The following is a 20,821-nucleotide window of genomic DNA, read 5'->3' on the forward strand; positions in this document are numbered from 1 at the left end:
CTCTGTCCCCCCACGTCCACCCCCTCTCCTCTGTGTCCACCCCCTCATGGCCGCCTCCCTCTGTGTCCGTGTCCGTCCCCTCGCGTCACCGCCCCTCCACGCCCACCCTCTCGCGTCCGCGTCCCCCCGTCTCCACCGCCTCCGTGCCCGCCCCTCGCGGTCCCCACCACCTCCGCCGCGCTGCCGTCGCCCTTTTAAGAGCGGCGGGCGCGGGCGGGGGGGGGGGGCGGCGTTGCTGGAACAGCCGCGCGGGGGGAGGCGGCGGCGCGGGGACCCCCGGCCCGGCGCGGCGGTTTCAAGCTCCCCCGCGGGCGCGCGGCCGGAGCCGCCGGGGCCGGGGCCGGGGCCGGGATGGCGGCGGGGGACCGGGGCCGGGACCGGGGCCGCTGACAGCCGGTGCCGCGCCGCCGCCCCAGCATGTACGCCAAGGGCAAGGGCTCCGGCGTGCCCTCGGACGGCCAGGCCCGCGAGAAGTGAGTGCGGCGGGGGCGGGCGCGGGCCGGGGGCGCGGAAGTTTGCCGGGGCGGCCGCCGGGGGAGCGGGGACGGAGCGGGGAGGGGGGGGGGGGGGGTGTCGGGGGGCGGGCGGACCCCCGCGGCCCCGCCCCGCCGGGGAGCACCGGCAGCCGCCGCGGGGCAGCGGGAGCCGTCGGGGCTCAGCCGGACACCGGGGCCACCGGGAGCCGCGATGTGCCCCGGGGCCACCGGGAGCCGTGATGTGCCCCGGGCATTGCCGTCCCCCGGGGCCACCGGGAGCCGGGATGTGTGTGTCCCCCCACCCCGGGCATTGCCGTCCCCCGGGGCCACCGGGAGCCGGGATGTGTGTCGTCCCCCCCCCCGGGCATTGCCGTTCCCCGGAGCACCGGCAGCGTGACCCGGCATCCCCGGCTGTGCCCGTCCCCGCCGTGTCCCGGTGCTCGGGGCCGCGGCTGTCCCCGGCGAGGGCTTCATCCGTCCCCGGGGCACCTGCCGGAGCCGGGGAACTGCACCCCGCGACGGCCCCCGGAGCCCGGCCGCCCCCGTGGGGTCCCCGCGGGTCCCGTTCCCCGCTGCCGGGGGGTGGCGGAGCACCGGGGCCGGGTCCCCGGCATCCCCCAGAGGGTCCCCGGCCAGGGGACCCCCGCGGTGGCACTCGCCCCTCGGCCACATCCCGCGTGGGACGTGTCACCCGCCTCATCCCACCGGGAACCGGGAACCGGGGTGGCCACCCGGGTGATTGGGCCGGTAGCCGTGGAGAGGCGCCCGGTGTCACCGGTGGGACTCGGTGTCACCGTGATGCCCGTGGGGGTCCCTTGCGGGGAGGTGACATCGAATCCCCCCCGGTCAGTTCTGAACTTATTTAACGGGGGCTCCATCCTGACCGTCCCCCAGTGTCACTCGGGGGTCCCCCCTTTTGGGGTCTGTCGGCTGGGGATGTCACCCTGCCGCTCCGGCGGTGACGGCTGCGGAGATGCTGTCCCCGCAGCGGGGCACCCCAGGGGCGGGGGGTCCCTGGGGTGGGGGGGGGCCATGCCCGGCCCTGACCCCCTGTCCCCGTCCCCGTCCCCGCAGGCTGGCGCTGTACGTCTACGAGTACCTGCTGCACGTGGGGGCCCAGAAATCGGCCCAGACCTTCCTGTCGGAGGTAAGAGAGGGGGGGGACAGCACCTCCTGGCCCCCCCATCCCGTGGCCTTGGGGCCCTGCAGCCCCCGCGGCTCCCTGAGCCCATCCCCGGGGTGTCAGGCCTGGTAAGGCCATGCCTGACGGCCCCCGGTGTCCCTCTCCGCAGATCCGATGGGAGAAGAACATCACGCTGGGCGAGCCCCCCGGCTTCCTGCACTCCTGGTGGTGGTAAGTGGGGGGGGGGGGGGGGGTCGGGAGCGGTGCTGGACCCCCACCTCCCCACGGCTGTGGGGCTGGGCTGGGGGCTGGGGGCTGCCCCCCCCCTCCCCGCGCTGCCGCCACATCACCTCGTACCCCATAAACCTGCCGCTCTGCTTTTCCCATCAGCGATTTCGGGGGCCCCCCGCCCCTCCCCTCACATCCCGGCTACGCCCCGGCCCCCCCCGCCCGGCCCCTCCAGATGGATCCAATTTGGCACCAAGCGTGGGGTGGGGTGGGGGGGTCCCAGCCTGGGGCCGGACCCCCCGCACCCGGGGGGGCCCCAGCAGAGCACCCCGGGGGGTGATGGTGATGCTGGATGGGGGGGGGGGGGGGGTCATGCTGGGGGTCTCGCCCTGGCGTGGCCGTGCCGGTGAGGGGGGGGGCTCAGCGGGGCGCAGGATGCGGCCATGCCGGGCGCCGCGGTGTCGGCACCGCCGCATTTAGCCATTTCCAATAAACGATTAGTTGGTGATTTATGGGGGGGGGGGGGGGGGGGGAAGACAGCGCCGGAGGGGGGGGGCACGGTGCCTTCCAGGCCCTTAACCCTCCTGCTGCCGGCACCCGGCCACACTCCCCAAATCGGGGGGGGGCACCCAGAAACAGTGCTGGGGTGGGGGGGACGCACGCACCACCGGCCCCTCCGCCGTCCCGTGCCCACCCCGGAACCCGGGGCGGGGGGCGCGGGCAGCGGGACCCCCCCATCCCGCCCTGGGATGCTGCAGCCTGATGTAAAGTCCCAGGAATTTGGGCTCCGGCCGTAGCGACCGTTTCCAGGGAAAACAGGCGGCAGCGCCGGAGCCGGGAGGCCCCCGCCACGCCGGGGGGGGGACACACACACACGCACGGCACCGGCACCGGCCCCCCAGCCCCGCCGGCCATCGGTGACACGAGTGTGGCCGGGCTCAGCTGGCAGTGGGGGACCTGCCGCGGGGCCCGGCGGGCGAGGGCGGTGTGCGGGGACGGGGACGCATCCCAGGGGGGTCCTGACCCGCTGTCCCCCCCCCCCTCCAGTGTCTTCTGGGACCTGTACTGTGCCGCTCCCGACCGCCGGGAAACCTGTGAGCACTCCAGCGAGGCCAAAGCCTTCCACGACTACGTGAGTACCGCGCTGCTGGGGGGGCTCCGTGCCCCGCTCCCTCCCCCCACGCTGCCCCCCCCCCACCGGCGAGACCCCCGTGCTGAGAACGCCGGCGGTCCGGGGGTTAATGCCGGCTCTGCCAGCCCCGGCCTCGCCGGCGTGGGTGACCTATTTTGCAGGGCGATGCGGGGGGGGGGGGGGGGGGGGGGGGGGAGTAATCCCTGGGGGCCAGGCTCAGCCCCCCCCCCAGGGACCCCAGCGTGCCCATCCCCCGCCGCCAACCCCACGGGGGACAGGGACCCCCGGATCCGGCCCCGTCCCACGGCGTGGGCAAAGTAACGGGCTCTCGCTTCCCAACCGGGGGACGCCCCAACGGGGTTGGGGTCCATCTGCCCCCCCCCCCCATCTCCCGGTGCCCTGGGGGCCACCGCAGTCCTGGGGCTCGGTGGGACCCCCCCGCCACCGGTGGGACCCCCTCGCCACCGGCAGCTCCGCTCCTTATCGGCGCCAGCCTCCGTCGAGTTAATCATTGGCACAGAGTCAACAGCCCGGCTGCCCGCCCGTGCCTGCTCCTGCCGGGGCCGCAGGCAGGCGCAGGGGGGGGGACAGGGGGTGGCAGGAGGGGAACCGGGTCCTGGGGTGGTGGGGACCCGCTGGGGGGGCTGCGGGGGGCACCGTGCCCCGGGATGGGGGATGGTGCGTGGTCTCAGGGTGTGGGATGCGGGATGCTGGGGGATCCACGGTGCCGCAGGATGCGGGATGCTGGGGGATCCATGGCACTGGGATGTGGGATGCTGCGGGATCCACGGTGCTGCAGGACGCAGAATGCTGTGGGATCCACGGTGCTGCAGGATGCGGGATGCTGGGGGATCCACGGCGCTGTGGGATCCACGGCGCTGTGGGATGCGGGATGCTGGGGGATCCACGGTGCCGCAGGATGCGGGATGCTGCGGGATCCATGGTGCCAAGGGATGTGGGATGCTGCGGGATCCACAGTGCTGCAGGATGTGGGATGCTGCGGGATCCACAGCACTGTGGGATGCAGGATGCTGCAGGATCCGTGGCACTGGGATGTGGGATGCTGGGGGATCCACGGTGCCAAGGGATGTGGGATGCTGGGGGATCCACGGTGCTGTGGGACGCAGAACGCTGTGGGATCCACAGTGCCGCAGGATGCGGGATGCTGGGGGATCCACGGTGCCAAGGGATGCGGGATGCTGCGGGATCCATGGTGCCAAGGGATGTGGGATGCTGCGGGATCCACAGTGCTGCAGGATGTGGGATGCTGCGGGATCCACGGCACTGTGGGATGCGGGATGCTGCAGGATCCGTGGCACTGGGATGTGGGATGCTGGGGGATCCACGGTGCCGCAGGATGCGGGATGCTGGGGGATCCACGGTGCTGTGGCGCGCGGGGTGCCACGGGATGCAGAAGGCCGTGGGATGCGGGATGCTGTGGGATGCGGTGCTGTGGGGTGCGGGATGCTGTGGGACAGGCGGTGCCGTGCCGCGTGGGATGCTGTGGGATACACGGTGCGGTGCGATGGGGGATGCTCTGGGGCGTGCGGTGCCGTGGGACGCAGGATGCCGCGGTAGCTGTGGTGCCGTGGGGTGGTCCCGCTGCGGGGCCCGCGGCGCTGTGAGATGCGGGACGCTGTGGGGTACGCGGTGCCCTGGCGTTCAGGCTGCTGTGGGATGCAGGAGGCCGTGGGCCGCCCGTTGCCCCCGACCCTCTCCCCATCCCGCCGGAGCAGGCTGGCGCCGCTCCCCCTTCTCCCCCCTCCCTCCCTCCCTGGGCGCTCAGCACCCCACAGCAGCACCCAGCTTGGGGTAGGGGTGGGGGGGTGACCGCGCTGCCCTCCGGGACGCCCATCACCGCCGCGGGGACGGCGGGTCCCCGAGGGTGCGCGTGGGCACGCGTGTGCCTGCGCCAGCACCGCGGGGGCTGCCGGGGCCGGGGCTGCAGCAGGGCCCCCCCCCCCCCGCCCCTCGCCGCCCCCGGCCCCCGGCGTGGCGCAGAGCTGATTTCCATGCTGGAATTAATGAGGCTGCCGGTGCGGTGACGCCAGGGACGCGGCGCAGGTCAGGCCGCGTTGCCATGGCAGTGCTGCCTGGCAGGCAGAGCCGGGGCGCTGGGGACCACTGCGGGGGAGCCCCCGCAGCCCCCGTGCTGCACCCCGCGGGATGCCCGGCACGGCCGAGTCCCCGTCCCGCTGCCCACCGACCCCCGCGGCCAAACCGGTACCCACGGGGTGAACTGGGATTCCCCGCCACGGAGCGGGTGCCCCTCGCCCTCCCATGGGTGCTGCTCGGCCGGACACCCCGGGGCGCATCGGGGACCCCCCCCCCCCCATGAGCGCTGTGGGGACGGTGACCCCCATCACCGGGGGGGTCCGGCGGGGTCCGACCTGCGTGCGGAGGAGCGGTGGCAGCAGCCGGCCCCGCAGCAGGGTTTGGGGTCTCCCCCCGGGGTGCAGCGGTGCGGGGAGCCCCCAGCCTGCCCCCCCCCCCCCCCCTCCATGTCTCCCCCTCCCCAATTTTCTCCCTCCTGACCTTGAGCTTGCAGGAGGAGCCGAAACTCCCCAACCTGTTGCCATGGCAACTCTGCTTTGCATCACTGAGTGATGGGGGCGGGGGGCCGGAGGGGCCCAATTCAGTCCCCGCCATGGTGGGGGGTCACAGCATCGTCCCCCTTGCGGGGCTGGAGCCGGGGGGGGGGGGCAGCGGTGGCCCCGCTTTGGGCTGGGGGTCACGTGCTGTCCCTGCGCTATGGGGCAGGGGAGTGGCGGGGTCCCCAAGAGGGGACAGGGCCCGCACCCCGCTCTACCTTGGCTCTGTCCCCAGCGAGGGGGGGGACAGGGCTTGTGCCCCCCCCCCCCGCCAAAGGCTGCCCTGCCGTCCCTGGGGCAGCTCTGCGGGTGCTGTATCGGCCCCATGGCCGTGGGGTGACGCTGCCGCCATCTCACCCTTCGCCCCTCCCAGCACCCCCCGGGGCGATGGGGATGGACCCACTGGTGGTCCCCTGTGCCACGCTGGGGTGGGCGAGGGTGGGTGGGCACCGTGGTGGCTCCACGATGAGCACCATGGTGGGCTCCGCGATGGCTCCATGATGAGCACCATGATGAGCTGTGTGGTGGGACCATGGTGGGACCATGGTGAGCTCCGTGATGGCTCTGTGTTGGGGACCATGATGTGCGCTGTGGTGGGACCATGGTGGGCTCCATGATGGGCTCTGCGATGGCTTCATGGTGGGACCATGGTGGGCTCTGTGACGGCTCCATGGAGGGCTCCATGATGGGCTCTGCGATGGCTCAATGGTGGGACCATGGTGGGCTCCATGATGGGCTCTGCAATGGCTCTATGGTGGGACCATGGTGGGCTCCATGATGGGCTCTGTGATGGCTCCATGGTGGCACCATGGTGGGCTCTGTGACAACTCCCTGATGAGCTCCATGGTGGGACCATGGTGGGCTCTGTGATGGCTCCATGGTGGGACCATGGTGGGCTCCATGATGGGCTCTGTGACGGCTCCATGGTGGGACCATGGTGGGCTCCATGATGGGCTCTGTGACGGCTCCATGGTGGGACCATGGTGGGCTCCATGATGGGCTCTGCGATGGCTTCATGGTGGGACCATGATGGGCTCCATGATGGGCTCTGCGATGGCTTCATGGTGGGACCATGGTGGGCTCCATGATGGGCTCTGCGATGGCTTCATGGTGGGACCATGGTGGGCTCCATGATGGGCTCTGTGATGGCTCCATGGTGGGACCATGGTGGGCTCTGTGACAACTCCCTGATGAGCTCCATGGTGGGACCATGGTGGGCTCTGTGATGGCTCCATGGTGGGACCATGGTGGGCTCTGCGATGGCTTCATGGTGGGACCATGGTGGGCTCCATGATGGGCTCTGCGATGGCTTCATGGTGGGACCATGGTGGGCTCTGTGACAGCTCCATGGTGGGACCATGGTGGGCCCCATGATGGGCTCTGCGATGGCTTCATGGTGGGACCATGGTGGGCTCTGTGACGGCTCCATGGTGGGACCATGGTGGGCTCCATGATGGGCTCTGCGATGGCTTCATGGTGGGACCATGGTGGGCTCTGTGACGGCTCCATGGTGGGAGCACAGTGGGCTCCATGATGGGCTCTGTGACGGCTCCATGGTGGGCTCTGTGACGGCTCCCTGATGAGCTCCGTGGTGGAACCGTGGTGGCACTGTGGTGGGCTCCCTGATGGCCACCGTGCTGGGCACACAAGCCCAGTGCCACCCCATCACCCCAAACATCCCCGAGGTGTCCCCCCCCCGCAGGGGCTCCCCACGCCTCACCACGACCCCAGGGCCCGGCGGGGGGGGGGCACTGTCCCCTACCACAATGGGGACCAAGGGGTTAGCGAGGAGGAATGCTTGGGGGGTGCAGGGTGCTGGGGGCAATTTGGGGATGGGGGGGGCTGTGCCTGCAGCCCCTGGCCCCTCCAGTCCCTGTCGTCTTTGTCGTCCATGTCCCCCCCCCCCCCCCCCCCCCCCCCGTTGGTTTTGCTGCCTGCACAGACTCCCATTGTCTTGCAAACGATCCCTGGGGCTGGGGAGCGCCTGGGGCCCGATCCTGCAGCTGCTAAATGAGGCTGGGGGCCCTGGGACACATCCCCCCCCCCCCCCCCCCCCTCCAGCCCCCGTGGCCACGCCGTGGGGCGGGGCCCCCCAACCAGGTGCCTCTGGGCACCCCCCGTCACCCGTGTGCCTGGCGTCACCCGTGTGCCTGGCGTCACCCGTGTGCCTGGCGTCACCCGTCTCCCGGGCGCGACCCGTGTACGTGGCGTGACCCCTGTGCCCGCCGCAGGAGCTCCCCGGGGTCTCGCCCTCCCCAGCCAGCGTCCCCGTCCCCGTTTCCGCACCGGCAGCACCCATGGGTGCCCCAACCCCCTCACCCATGGGTGGGTGATGTCCTCCTCCATACGCAGCCGGGGCCCCCCCTCTCCCCGCAGGGCCGGCAGCGGGCTGGGGGGCCGTGGGGCGGCGCGGGGCCCCCCGGGTGGAGGGGGCAGCGCGAGGTTCCCCCCCTCCCCGTTCTCCTCCTCCCCTACAAATTAAAACCAGTTGTGGCGGAGGGGCCGAGCCGGAAAGCCGGCACATTCCTTCCCTTAACGGCTCCCCTCGGACGGGGCCGGCAGGCGAGTGGGGCCAGGGCCCCCTGCCCGCACCCCCCGGCCCCCCCCCCAGTTTGGCTGCGAGGGGAGCATGCCGGGTTCTCCCCGCGCTGCCCTCTTGCTCGCGCAGGGCGAGCTCGGCCGGCTCGCTTGGCGTTACCGCGTCGGCTCGGGCGCTCGGTGGCCGGTTGGGGACGCGAGGACGCGGGGACAGGGTGGCCCTGGGGCCGGAGGCGGATGGGGCGTGCTGGTGACCCCCACGCCGTGAGGGTCAGCCCCCCCCCAACCCCCCCAGCGCTGCGGCACAGAGGTCCCGGGGATGGAGGCTGGATGCGGCCCTGCCCGCTCTCCCGTGGGGTGCCAGGGTGGCGGCGGGGGGGTGCCGGGGGGGGCTGCCGGGGGGGGGGGGGGGCTGCCGAGGGGCCCCCCCGTGTGCTGAGCTCTCCTCTCCCCGCAGAGCGCGGCGGCGGCTCCCAGCCCGGTGATGGGGAACCTGCCCCCCGGCGAGGGCATGCCGGGGGGGCCCATGCCCCCCGCCTTCTTTCAGGTACCAGCCTGCCTGCGCCCTGCCGGGGGGCCGTGCCCCCCCCGGGCTGCACTGCCTGCGGGGGGGCTGCTCCCACGGGTGGGGTGTCGTCCCGCTGCGCGTGCTCGTGCGCGCGTGCGCGTGAGGCGGCACGTACGTGAGAGAGCGGGCGTGCACGCGCGTGAGCTCGCTGGTGCGTGAGCGTTGCAGGTGTGAGCGTCCGTACGCGCACAGGCGCGCACGCGTGTGCGAGCGTGCGAGTGCGTGAGCGCCGCGTGTGTGCGCTCACAGCGTGGGGTGTGAGCACGCACGCGTGTCCTTGCAGAGCTCCGCGTGTGCATCCGAGCGCGCGCGTGTGTGTGTGTGTGTGTGACGCAGGTGCGTGCACAGAGGGCTCGTGTGTGAGCACACGTGTGTGAGTGCGCATGAGCACACGTGTGTGAGCGCGTGTGTGAGCACACGTGCGTGAGTGCGTGTGAGTGCGCATGTGTGTGTGAGTGCATGTGTGAGCACACGTGTGTGAGCATGCATGTGCGAGTGTGTGTGAGTACGCGTGTGAGCACGTGTGTGTGAGTGCGTGTGAGCACACGTGTGTGAGCACACATGTGTGCGTGTGAGCGCGTGTGAGTGCATGTGTGAGCACACGTGTGTGAGTGCGTGTGAGTGCGTGTCTGAGTGCACGTGAGCACACATGTGTGAGTGCATGTGTGAGCATGCGTGTGTGAGCGCACATGAGTGCGTGACTGCGTGTGTGAGCACACGCGTGTGTGTGTGAGCACGTCTGTCAGCACACGTGTGTGAGCGCATGTGCGAGTGTGTGTGAGCACGCGTGTGAGCACGTGTGTGTGTGAGTGCGTGTGAGCACATGTGTGAGCACACGTGTGTGACTGCGTGTGAGCACGTGTGTGTGTGAGTGCATGTGTGAGCACACGTGTGTGAGTGCGTGTGAGTGCGTGTCTGAGTGCACGTGAGAACATGTGTGAGTGCGTGTGTGAGCACGCGTGTGTGTGAGCACAATGTGTGAGCGCACGTGAGTGCGTGTGTGACTGCGTGTGTGAGCACACGCGTGTGTGTGTGAGCACGTCTGTCAGCACACGTGTGTGAGCGCATGTGCGAGCACACGTGTGAGCATGCGTGTGTGAGCACGTGTGTGTGACTGCGTGTGTGAGCACACGTGTGACTGCGTATGTGACTGCGTGTGTGACTGTGTGTGAGCACACGCGTGTGAGCGCGTGTGTGACTGCGTGTGTGAGCACACGTGTGTGAGCGCGTGTGCGCGTAGCTGGGGGGGTTACATGAGCCGGGGCCCCCCCTTCCACGCCGCGCCACAGCCGGACCCCTCCCCACCCCGCTGCTGCCCCTTCCCCACACCGCCCTGGGCTGGGGCCACCCCCGTGCCCCCCCCCCCCCCCCCCGCCCCCCACCGGGGTGCCCCCCCCCGGGGGCCGCTGCCCCCCCCCTCCCCAGGCCCCCCCCCGCCCGTAACCGTGTTTTATTTCTCTTGAAGGGACCTGCGGGCTCTCAGCCATCGCCCCACGCCCAACCTCCGCCCCACAACCCCGGTGCCCCCATGCTGGGGCCGCACAGCCAGGTAAGGCTGGGCACAGCCCCCCCAGCGCCCGCAGGAGTGCCCCGGCCCCCCCCCCCCCCGGCCCCCCCAGGGTGATGCCGCAGCCCCCCCCCCCCCCCCCCCGGCCCCGGCTCGCCCCCCCACCCCGCTCCCTTCTCTTGCAGCCCTTCATGTCCCCCCGCTACCCTGGTGGCCCCCGGCCCCCGCTCCGGATGCCGAACCAGGTGAGGTGGTCGCGGATGGGGACCCCCCCCCCCCCCCCCCCACCTCCTCCAGACCCCCCCCACGCCACAGTGGGTGCAGACTCCTCTGGGTGGGGGGTCCTGCAGCACCCTGACCCACCGTTTCCCCCCCCCCCCCCCCCAAACTTTGCAGCCTCCCGTGGGTGTCCCCGGCTCCCAGCCGCTGCTGCCCAACGCCATGGATCCGGCCGCACGGTCGCAGGGTGAGTTGAGGGGGGGTCCCTGTCCCCATGTCCTTGTCCCCCCCCGCCCTCTCCCGGTCCGTGGGGGGGGTGCCGCAGGGTCTCACGCCTGCTCCCCCCCCCCCCCACTTTGCGCAGGGCATCCCGGCATGGGGGGCCCGATGCAGCGCATGAACCCCCCGCGAGGCATGGCCGGCATGGCCCCCCAGGTGAGGGGGACACGGGGGGACGGGGACTGGGACGGGGAAGTATGGGGATGGGGACAGGGATACTGGGATGGGGACAGGGATACAGGGATGAGACAGGGATACTGGGATAGGGATGGGGATCGGGATTGGGGACAGGGATACAGGGATTGGGGACAGGGATACTGGGATGGGGACAGGGATACTGGGATAAGGATGGGGATAGGGATGGGGACAGGGATACAGGGATGGGGACAGGGATACAGGCATGGGGACAGGGATACAGGGATTGGGATGCGGATCGGGATTGGGGACAGGGATACTGGGATGGGGACAGGGATACTGGGATGGGGACAGGGATACTGGGATAGGGATGGGGATCGGGATTGGGGACAGGGATACAGGGATGGGGACAGGGATACAGGGATGGGGATGGGGATCGGTATAGGGACAGGGATACTGGGATAGAGATGGGGATTGGGATGGGGACAGGGATACAGGGATTGGGGACAGGGATACTGGGATGGGGACAGGGATACTGGGATGGGGACATGGAAGGGGTTGGGGCCGTGGATACGGATGGGGCTGGGGACGTGGATGGGGACAGGGACAGAGGGATGGGGATGGGGTTGGGGACAGGGACGGCGACAGGGATGGGGACAGGGCTGGGGAGGGGGGTGGGGGACGAGGACAGGGAGATGACAGGGAGACAATGATGGGATGGGGACAGGGAGGGGCTTGGGGACAGGGACGCAGCATCCGGGACCCCGCTGACCCCTGCTCTCCCCTCAGACCTACGGCAGCGGGATGCGGCCCCCCCCCAGCTCGCTGGCCGGCCCTGGCATGCCCACCATGAACATGTAAGGCACCTGGCCCCCCCCGCGCCCCCCGCCCCGGAGCTGGGCAGGGGGCCCGGGTGGCTGCATGGGGTGGGGGGGCCCCAGGGACCAGCAGGACCCGGACCCCGACCCCCCCTCACCTTTCCCCGTTGCCTTCCAGGGGCCCCGGCGGCCGCGGGCCCTGGCCGAACCCCAACGCCAACTCCGTAAGTCGGGGGGGGGGGGATGCCTGGTGGGGGGGCTGGGGCCGTGGGGGTGCTGGCTCTGTGCCCCCAATGCTGACCCCGTACGCCCCCCCCCAATGCTGACCACCCCCCCTTCTTGTCGTCCCCCCCCCCAGATCGCCTACTCCTCCTCGTCCCCCGGGAACTATGTGGTGAGTATTGGGGTGCACTGGGGGGCGGGGGGGGGGGCTGTGCTGCAGCCAAACCCACTGTGGCCCCCCCTAACCCGCCTCCCTCCTCTCCCCCCACCCAGGGCCCTCCCGGGGGTGTTGGCCCCCCCGGCACCCCCATCCTGCCCAGCCCCGGAGGTGAGTGTCGTCTGCAGGGAGCGGGACGGGACGAGGCACGGGGTGGGGGGGGACGACATTTCTGGGGGGGGGTCAAGGGGGGGTGGTGGTGGAATTTGGGGTGCCACGCTCACCCACTTCCCCCCTGGTGTCGTGTCCCCCCCCCAGACTCCACCAACTCCAGTGAGAACATGTACACCATGATGAACCCCATCGGGCCCACGGGGAACCGGCCGAACGTGAGTGACGGGGACGGGGGGGGGGGGGACGGGGATGGTGGGGGGGGGGGTCCTGCATTGCTCACCCCCCCCTTCCCTTCCCTTCCAGTTCCCAATGGGGCCTGGACCAGAGGGGCCCATGGGTGCCATGAGCACGATGGAGCCGCATCACATGAACGGATCCTTAGGTGGGTACCCCCCCCCCGCCCCCCCCCCAACCCCACCCTGGCCGGGGGGGGGGGGGTGTGTGTGTGTCCCCCACCCCAGCACCCCGGGGACGTGGCGGTGGTCCCCAGCCTGGCCGTGGCCGCGTCCCGCGGTCCATGAGCTCCATCTGCGGGCGGCCGGGCTCCGTGCAGGCCCCCGCCGCGGCTGGGGGGGCCGCAGGGACGGGGGGGGGGGGGCTGGGGGGGGTGGGACACGGAGCCGGGGGGGGGTCACCAATGCACGGCTGTCGTCCTTGCAGGCTCCGGGGACATGGACGGGCTGCCAAAGGTGAGCGTGGGGACCCTGAAACCCTGTGTGGTGGGACCCCCCCCCGTGCACTGGGACCCCATTTATTGGGACCCCCCCTCCACTGAGACCCCCCGTGCACTGGGACCCCATTTATTGGGCCCCCCCCTCCACTAAGACCCCCATGTACTGGGACCCCATTTATTGGGTCCCCCCACGCATGGCCCCCCCTGCCCCCATGTACTGGGACCCCATTTATTGGGTCCCCCCATGCACTGGGCCCCCCATGCACTGGGATTTCCCCCCCCCCCATGCACTGGGACCCCATTTATTGGGACCCCCCCCTCCACTGAGACCCCCATGCACTGGGACCCCATTTATTGCCCCCCCCCCCCACTGGGACCCCCCTATGCACTGGGACCCCATGTATTAGACCCTCCATGCACTGGGACCCCCCCCATGGACTGGGATTCCCCCCCCCCCCATGCACTGGGACCCCATGCACTGGGAACCCCCCCATGGACTGGCATCCCCCTCCCCCCCCGCCATGTACGGACCCCATTTATTGGGTCCCCCCACGCACTGCCCCCCCCCCCCATGCACTGGGATTCCCCCCCCCCCATGTACTGGGACCCCATTTATTGGGTCCCCCCACGCATGGCCCCCCCCGCCCCCATGTACTGGGACCCCATTTATTGGGTCCCCCCACACACTGGCCCCCCCCCCATGCACTGGGATTTCCCCCCCCCATGTACTGGGACCCCATTTATTGGGTCCCCCCACGCACTGCCCCCCCCCCCATGCACTGGGATTCCCCCCCCCCCATGTACTGGGACCCCATTTATTGGGTCCCCCCACGCATGGCCCCCCCCGCCCCCATGTACTGGGACCCCATTTATTGGGTCCCCCCACACACTGGCCCCCCCCCCATGCACTGGGATTTCCCCCCCCCCATGTACTGGGACCCCATTTATTGGCCCCCCCCATTCACTGGGCCCCCCCACGTACCAGCACCCTGCACCATTTCCCCCCCACTAATATTTTTTTCTCCCCCCCCCTCCCCAGAGCTCCCCCAGTAACCTGGGGGCCCTGAGCAACCCCCCCGGCACCCCCCGGGACGACGCCGAGCTGAGCAGCAATTTCTTAAACCCCTTCCAAAGCGACAGCGTAAGGGACCCGGCGGGGACCCCCGGGGACCCCCGGGGGGGCAGGCGGCGAGGGCGGGGGGCCCGGGGGGGGCGCGGCAGCCGGGGACGGGGGGGGACAACGACGAGGTCCCCGTGGCGGACCCCCCCAACGGCAGCGGGGGGCTCGCCTTGGCCGAGCGGCCGGGAGGCGTGAGGTGGGCGGTGTGGGGGGGCAGCGGTGTGTGCCCCCCCCCCGGCCCCCCCCCACCCCGCTAACCCCCTGGTGTCTCCGCTCTCTCTAGTACTCGCCCAGCATGACAATGAGCGTGTGAGCCCAGCGCCGAGGCCGCCGACAGCCAGACGCCCACACACACCAGAGAAAAAATAATTAATAATAATTACCAACACCCCCCCCAGCCCCCCCCCACCCCAAAACACTAAACAAAAAAAAAAAAAGTGGAAAAAAAAATTAATAATAATTAGAAATAAGTCAGGCGACTTATTTACTGCCCACCCACCCTCGCCCAGGGCAGGGACCACCCCAGCGCTGGGACCCCCCCCTCTTTTGGGACCCCCCCTCCGCACCACAAACCGCCCCCCCCGGGGTGGGGGCAGGCGCTGGGGTGGGGGTCTGGCACCGTGGGGGGTGTGGGGGGGGCTGTTGTGGGGGTTTTGTCCCCCTGGGGTGGTGGCAGCCTCCCCCTAAGCGTGGGGAGGGGGATTTTTGGGGGGGGGTTTCACGGCCCTGTGCCCCCCCCCCCTCCATGGCATGCTGCCCGGCTGGGGCACATGCACTTAATTGCAATTAGCTGCCATGCTAATGAGCAATGCCCCCCCCCCCAACTGTCTGGGAGGGTGTGACCCCCCTCCCAGTTCTCCCAGTACCCCCCCCTGCTGGGCAGCCCCCCCATCCCACCACGGGAAGGGGGGCCCATAGCCACCCCCCAGCCCTGCCAAAGCCCTGGGGGGGGCCGTACGGCCAGCACAGCCCCCCCAATGCAGGTGCAGCCCCCCCCTCCCAAGCCAGGGGCACCCCAGGCTGTGCTGGGGGGGGGGCCCAAGCCATACCCCCTCCATGGAGCACCCCCCCCAAGCGCTCTATAGGGCAGGCCCCAGTGCAGAGAGCAGCCCCCCCCGGCAGCGAGCCGGCCCCGGGGGGGTCCCCGGCCCCCAGCCCCGTCTGCGTGCTCAGCCAGCACTGTGATCCCCGGCCCCCCCCGAGCGCCAGACCGGGGCCCCCCCCCTTGCCCCCCCCCCCCCCCCCCCCCAGGGACCACTTGTAAAACTTTAATATGAAGGAATTTTTTTTTTGTGTGTATTTTTTCTGATTTTTTTTTTCCTCTTTTATAACAGAAAGGACCTCAAACCCCCCCTTGCCCCCCCCCCCCCCCCAAAACTGCCGCCGCACACCCCGGCCCCCTCCCCTGTACAGCCCCGTGCCGGGGGGCCCCGTCGTGCCCCCCGCCGAGGTGGGGGGCAGCCCCCAGCCCCCGTAGGGGTAGTGCCCGCCATAGGCGTAGTCGTTCTGTGTAGGGACCCCCCCCCATTTCTAGTCCCCAGAGCCTTTAGAGCCCCCGTTGCTTATCAAAACAAAACGGGGGACACCCCCCCCCCCCAAAAAAAAACCACAACAAAAAAAAGAAAAAAATATACAAAAAACCCCAAAACAACAAAAGATACACCCCCCAACCCCCCCACCCCCCCCGCATCAATAAATGTAATTTGATTTTTTTTCAGAAGGTGCTGGCGTTCGGCTCTCGCTTCGCCCGGGGCTGGGGGGGGCCAGGGGGGCCCCAGGAACCAGGCGAGCCGGGGGGGGGACACGATGTGCTGCGGGTTTATTGGCGGGTACAAAGCTTCACAGTTTCGAGTTGGCGTTGGAGCCGGGCAGCACCGAGCGCTTGGGGGGGGGCGGGGGGGGGGGGGACAGGCGATGGACACCCCCCCCACCCTCCGACCCCAAATCGACCCCCCCACCCCCCCCTAAAAAGCCGATATGAAATACAAAAAGGTGCCCGCCGTTAGTCAGCCCCGTCGACGTGGAGGGGGGTCCGGGGGGGTCCCGGCCGGGGGGTGCCGGGGCAGGGGTGCCCGTTGAGCTGGGCGGCCGCCGGTGCCTTCTTGGGGGCGAGGGGGCAGGTGGCCCCCCCCGGGCAAGCGCGCTTGGGGCTGGGTGCTGGCCGCTGCATCTTGTGCTCCAGCAGCATGTGGTTCTGGGGGGGCAGCCCCAGGCAGGCCCTGCAGGGGGAAAAAGGTGGGGGGGGGGGACTCAGGGATGGGCACCCCAGTACCGGGGAAGGGGGACGTGATGGCACCGGGCACCCCCTGTGCCAGGAGCCAGCAGTGCTGGGGACGCTGCGTGTTGGCCACCGCGACCCCTGGGGCTCGGGCGCTGGGACCCGTTGGTGTTGGGCAACCTGGGCATCGGGCACTGGGACCCACTGGTGTTGGGCGCTGGGACCCGTTGGTGTTGGGCAACCTGGGCATCGGGCACTGGGACCCACTGGTGTTGGGCACTGGGACCCGTTGGCATTAGGCACCCCCTGGGCACTGGGACCCACTGGTGCTGGGACCCACAGGCATCAGGCGCTGAGACACGCGGGCACTGGGCACCCCGGGCATCGGGCACGGGGACCCACGGGTGCTGGGACCCGTGAGCATTGGGCACTGGGACCCATCACCTTGGGCACCAGGACGGTGGTGTTGGGCAACCCCTGGGCATCAGGTACTGGGACCCACTGGTGCTGGGACCCACGGGCACTGGGCCCCACTGGTGTAGGACCCCCTGGGCATTGGGCACCCCGGGCATTAGGTACCAGGGTCTGTGGGTGTTGGACACCCCGGGCATTGGCACCCATCGCATTGGGCACCCCAGGCACCGGGAACCAGGGACCCTGTTGGTGCTGGGCATCACCAGGACCCACCAGCGCTGAACACCCCGGGCACTGGGACCGCATCACGCACCAGGACGCATCGGCATTGGGCGCTGGGACCCACCGGTGCTGGGCACGGGGACCCCACTGGTGGCACGGGCACTGAGCACCAGCACCAGCACCACCCACCAGTGCTGGGCACGGGGACCTGCTGGATTTGGACACCCCACACGCGGGTGCTGGGCACCCACAGGCACTGGCACCCACAGGCATTGAGCGCTGGGACCCAGGTTGGCACCCTGGGTATCAAGCACCTCCTTGCAAGCCTTGGGTGCCAGCGGGGTGGGTGGGAGCTGGCACCCACCAGCACAGGGACCCCCGGGGTACCTCAGGATGTTCTCGATGCAGCTGCGCTGGCGGAAGAGGGCGTTGACGACAGGGGTGCCCTCGGGCACCAGCGGGGCCTTGCAGAGGAAGGCGACGATGGAGAGGACGCTGTGGAAGCCCTGGAACTCGGGGTCGGCCTCGGTGCAGAAGGTGACACGCTGGCACAGCTCCGTGAGGATGACCAGGTCCAGGATGATGGGGCTGGCCAGCAGCGAGTCCTGCGGGCACCAAGGGGCGGGAGGTGAGCCGCTCCTCGGGGACACGCCACCCCCGGGGACACCCCGGCCACCCCACGCACCTCGCACGTGTTGTGGATGACGATGGTGTTGGTGCCGCCCATCATGATCTCCGACGTGTACTCATCCAGCGCACGCTTGCTGTCCCCCACGTAGGGGACGTACTTGATCACCACCTGCGAAGCGACGTCCCGTCACTTCCCCGTCACCCCCGTCGTCATCGTGTGTGTCCCCCCCCCCGGCCCCTAACTCACGCAGTGGTCGGGTTTGTCCTGGGGACCGTAGAGGACGGGGTTGGCCTGGACCGTGTCGTCCACCACGTTGCTCTTGGAGATCTCCTTGGAGCGAAACTGCTGCGGGGCTGAGAGGTTCTTCCCGTCGTTGTTCCCCAGGTGGTTGTAGCTCACGATGGACTTGGTCTGGGCAAGGGGTGCAGGCAGGTCACCCCCCCATCACCCCCCCATCACAGGCAGGTCCCCCCCCGGGCTGCCCCGTCCCCACGTACCTTGAGTCCGGCGCCCACCAAGAAGTCCACCAGCACCGACTTGAGCTTGGTCTGACCTGACTTGAAGTCATCGCCGCAGATGAAGACACGGCGCTGGGCAGCCAGCTCCACCGCCCCCGGCACGAAGGTGTTCTGGGGGGAGCCGTTGATGTAGGCGCAGCCCTCCAGGATGCTGGCCACCGCGAAGAGCGTGGATGGGGACACCTCCAGGCCTCGCTGCGGGGACACGGGGCGGCTCAGCGCTCGCAGGGCGGTGTTGTCACCCCCCGCCCCTCCCCGGTCCCCTCCCCTGTCCCCTGACCTCGATGGCCCGCAGCAGGTTGTCGGCAGTGTCGTTGAGCCCCGGCACGACGTCGCAGAAGCGCTCGGTGTTGGCCGTCCAGAGGACGATGACTTTGTCCACCCCGCTGGTGTCCTTGAAGTCCCGGATGTCCCTGCGGATCTGCTCCACCTGGGATGCCACCGAGGGGGACGCATCAGCACGGTGGCATCCCCTCTGTCACCTGCATCCCACCACCGTCCCACCAGGACCTGCTCAGCCATGGACCCACGGAGGACGTTGTCCGCCCGCTCCTCCTGGTTAGCGGCGATGAACTCGGGGATGTAGATGGAGGGTCGGGGCTTCATCTTCTCCAGGTGGGGCCAGAGCTGCTCCTGCAGTGGCCAGTCCAGCACCTCCGCCCGCCGCATGGCCTCCGCCAGGTTCAGCGAGGAGATGTCCCAGCCTGGGGGACCAGGGGTGACCAACCACTCGGGGTCCCCCACCCCATCGCGGGGTCCCCCCCGCGCCCCACCTACCGTCGAAGACGATGTCATTGGGGTGCACCATGGGCAGCAGGTCCCGGAAAGGCACGTAGACGTCGCCGGCAGGGCCGGTGCCCAGGCAGACGGTGGAGGCTTGGAGCAGGGAGCCGTAGTAGTTGGCTTTCTGGGATGGGGAACGCGAGGATGAGCCACCGGCACCGGGGGGTCCCCAGCACCCCCAAACCGGGGACCGGGGGCTGCAGACCACCTCCGCAGGGGCAGGGAGGAGATGGGGGTGCAAGACCCAGGTGCAGATGGGAGCAGCTGAGCTCCGTGTCCCCATCCCTGCGGGACACCTGCCGGACCTGGGACCTCGCTGGGGACACCCACCTTGCGCCCCGTCTTGGTCATCCAGGACAGCCCCAGCTTGTTGGCCAGCACGGCTGCCGTCACCGTCGTGCCATTGTTGCCCCCCCAGCCCACCAGCATCACCCCCAGGCGGGGGACCTGCCGCCCCGTCCGGAAGGTGAAGCGGGTTGAGCACGGCCGCACCTGCGGGACAGAGACAGGGGACGCGCGAGGATGAGGAGAGCCACCGCCGAGCCCCGCTGCCAGCCCCCTGCCCGCCCTGCCCGTACCTTGGTGACACCATTCTCCTTGCAGACGTGCACGGTGCTGTACGTGTACTTGGCCTCGATGAAGTCCTTGCTGTACGTGACATCGGGGCTCTCCACAAGGAATGTCTCTGCCATTGTTCCCGGAGCTGGAATAGGAGGAAATGGGTGTCAGCCCCGCAGGCCTGGCACGCCGGGCCCCCCCCCGGGCCCCCCGCCCTGCCGGGACGCGGCTCCAGCACCGCTCCCTGCCAGGCTGTGCCGTCGGTGGGGACCGTTGGCTCCCTGCCCCACGGCCTCCCAGCGTGGCGGTGGGGCTGCCACCGCGGCCCCTTTCCACGCGCGCCCCGGCACCGGCTGCTGGCCCCGGGACAGGCAGGGAGCGGAGGGGTGGTCGCTTCCCCCCGGACCCCCCCAGCCCCAGGACCTCGCTGGGACCCCAACAAGCCGGGAGGGTGCAGGGGCCCGGTCCTGCTCGGGGCAGGCAGGAGGCTGTCCCTGCTGTCCCCTCCCCGGGGGTGGCAGGGGGCACAGGAGGGCACGGGGGACTAGGGATGCTCCCAGGGGACATGGGGACAGGGCTGTCGCCACTCCTCGGGATGCGGGGGACGTGGGGACCGAGCTGTCCCTGCACCGGGGGTGGCAGAGGGTGCAGGGGACACGGGGACAGAGGGTGTCCCTGCGCGCTGGGGTGGCACAGGGGACGTGGGGACAAGGGCTGTCCCCGCTCCCGGGGGTGCACGGGATTTGGGGACAGGGGCTGTCCCCGCTCCCCGGGGTGGCAGAGGGCGCAGGGGACGTGGGGACACGGGCTGTCCCTGCTCCCTGGGGTGGCACAGGGGACGTGGGGACCGGGGCTGTCCCCGCTCCCGGGGGTGCCGAGGGACACGGGGAACGAGGGCTGACCCTGCCCGCCCCGGCGTGTCCGGGGGCACGGGGGGACACGGGTCCGGGGCCGCCCCCGCTCCCCAAGGACCAAACCCCCTCCCGGGCCGCCCCCGCCCTCCCGCGGGCACTCACCGGGCGCGCTGGAGGCGGCGGAGCCGGAGCCGGAGCCGGTGCCGGTGGCGGTGCCGGTGCTGCCCCGCGGGGGATGATGCGATCGCGGCTGCGGCCGCCCCGGCTCCCGCCGCTTAATCGGCTCCCAGGACCCGCCCCCCCCCGCCGGCCCCGCCCCCCCCAACCGGCCCCCGCGCTCCCCCCCGCACGTGCCCCGCCGCCACCGGCACCGGCCCCCCCCCCCCGGGACCCCCCCGGGCCCCCCCGAGCCCGGCCCGGCGGCAGGTGCGGGGCGGCCCCGGGCCCCGCCGGCGGCTCTTACCGGGGGGGCGGGGGGGGGGGGGCGGCGGCCGCGGAAGCGGGAGGCGAAGGCGAAGGCGAAGGCGGAGGGGAGCGGCCGGTGACCCGGGAAGGGGAAGTGGCGCCGGGGCCGGGGCCCGGGACGGGGCCGGGGGTCCCGCCGCCGCCTTCCGGCTATTGACTGCCCCGGGCCGGCGGCTTCCTGCGCTGCCGGGGCCCTGC

General features: G+C 70.8%; 2 protein-coding genes across 4 annotated transcripts; one reads left to right on the forward strand and one right to left on the reverse strand.

Annotated features, from left to right (window-relative positions):
- Positions 1 to 267: 267 nt before the first annotated feature.
- Positions 268 to 15,552, forward strand: SSBP4 (single stranded DNA binding protein 4). Of its 3 annotated transcripts, XM_075523863.1 has the most exons (18): positions 268 to 473; positions 1,551 to 1,623; positions 1,769 to 1,830; positions 2,875 to 2,959; positions 8,546 to 8,635; positions 10,122 to 10,205; positions 10,349 to 10,408; positions 10,560 to 10,629; positions 10,747 to 10,817; positions 11,586 to 11,653; positions 11,793 to 11,838; positions 11,973 to 12,008; positions 12,110 to 12,164; positions 12,312 to 12,382; positions 12,471 to 12,549; positions 12,828 to 12,856; positions 13,880 to 13,981; positions 14,244 to 15,552. In XM_075523863.1, exons 1-18 carry the CDS (start codon positions 418 to 420, stop codon positions 14,271 to 14,273), a joined length of 1,167 nt encoding a protein of 388 aa, XP_075379978.1. In that variant the 5' UTR covers positions 268 to 417; the 3' UTR covers positions 14,274 to 15,552. The 3 variants fall into 3 exon arrangements, with proteins under 3 accessions (XP_075379978.1, XP_075379979.1, XP_075379981.1); XM_075523864.1 differs by lacking the exon at positions 10,122 to 10,205; XM_075523866.1 differs by lacking the exon at positions 8,546 to 8,635.
- Positions 15,553 to 15,652: 100 nt separating this feature from the next.
- Positions 15,653 to 20,476, reverse strand: ISYNA1 (inositol-3-phosphate synthase 1). Its single transcript, XM_075523862.1, has 11 exons — positions 20,321 to 20,476; positions 19,325 to 19,449; positions 19,077 to 19,238; positions 18,741 to 18,870; positions 18,474 to 18,667; positions 18,244 to 18,393; positions 17,943 to 18,158; positions 17,692 to 17,856; positions 17,500 to 17,613; positions 17,202 to 17,419; positions 15,653 to 16,179 (listed from the first exon to the last, which is right to left on the reverse strand). The coding sequence occupies exons 2-11, from the start codon at positions 19,436 to 19,438 to the stop codon at positions 15,963 to 15,965; spliced, it is 1,680 nt and encodes a 559-aa protein (XP_075379977.1). The 5' UTR covers positions 19,439 to 19,449; positions 20,321 to 20,476; the 3' UTR covers positions 15,653 to 15,962.
- Between the last annotated feature and the right edge of the window lie 345 nt (positions 20,477 to 20,821).

Source organism: Mycteria americana, chromosome 24 (assembly GCF_035582795.1).
Source record: "Mycteria americana isolate JAX WOST 10 ecotype Jacksonville Zoo and Gardens chromosome 24, USCA_MyAme_1.0, whole genome shotgun sequence".
Taxonomy (NCBI): Eukaryota; Metazoa; Chordata; class Aves; order Ciconiiformes; family Ciconiidae; genus Mycteria; species Mycteria americana.

Coding starts and splice junctions, on each gene's coding strand:
- SSBP4 (XM_075523863.1), top strand. CDS start 418: ATGTACGCCAAGGGCAAGGGCTCCGGCGTGCCCTCGGACGGCCAGGCC. Junction 8,636..10,121: donor TGCCCCCCGCCTTCTTTCAG/GTACCAGCCTGC, acceptor TTTCTCTTGAAG/GGACCTGCGGGCTCTCAGCC. Junction 10,206..10,348: donor TGCTGGGGCCGCACAGCCAG/GTAAGGCTGGGC, acceptor CTTCTCTTGCAG/CCCTTCATGTCCCCCCGCTA.
- ISYNA1 (XM_075523862.1), bottom strand. CDS start 19,438: ATGGCAGAGACATTCCTTGTGGAGAGCCCCGATGTCACGTACAGCAAG. Junction 19,239..19,324: donor AGGAGAATGGTGTCACCAAG/GTACGGGCAGGG, acceptor TCTGTCCCGCAG/GTGCGGCCGTGCTCAACCCG. Junction 18,668..18,740: donor CAATGACATCGTCTTCGACG/GTAGGTGGGGCG, acceptor CTGGTCCCCCAG/GCTGGGACATCTCCTCGCTG.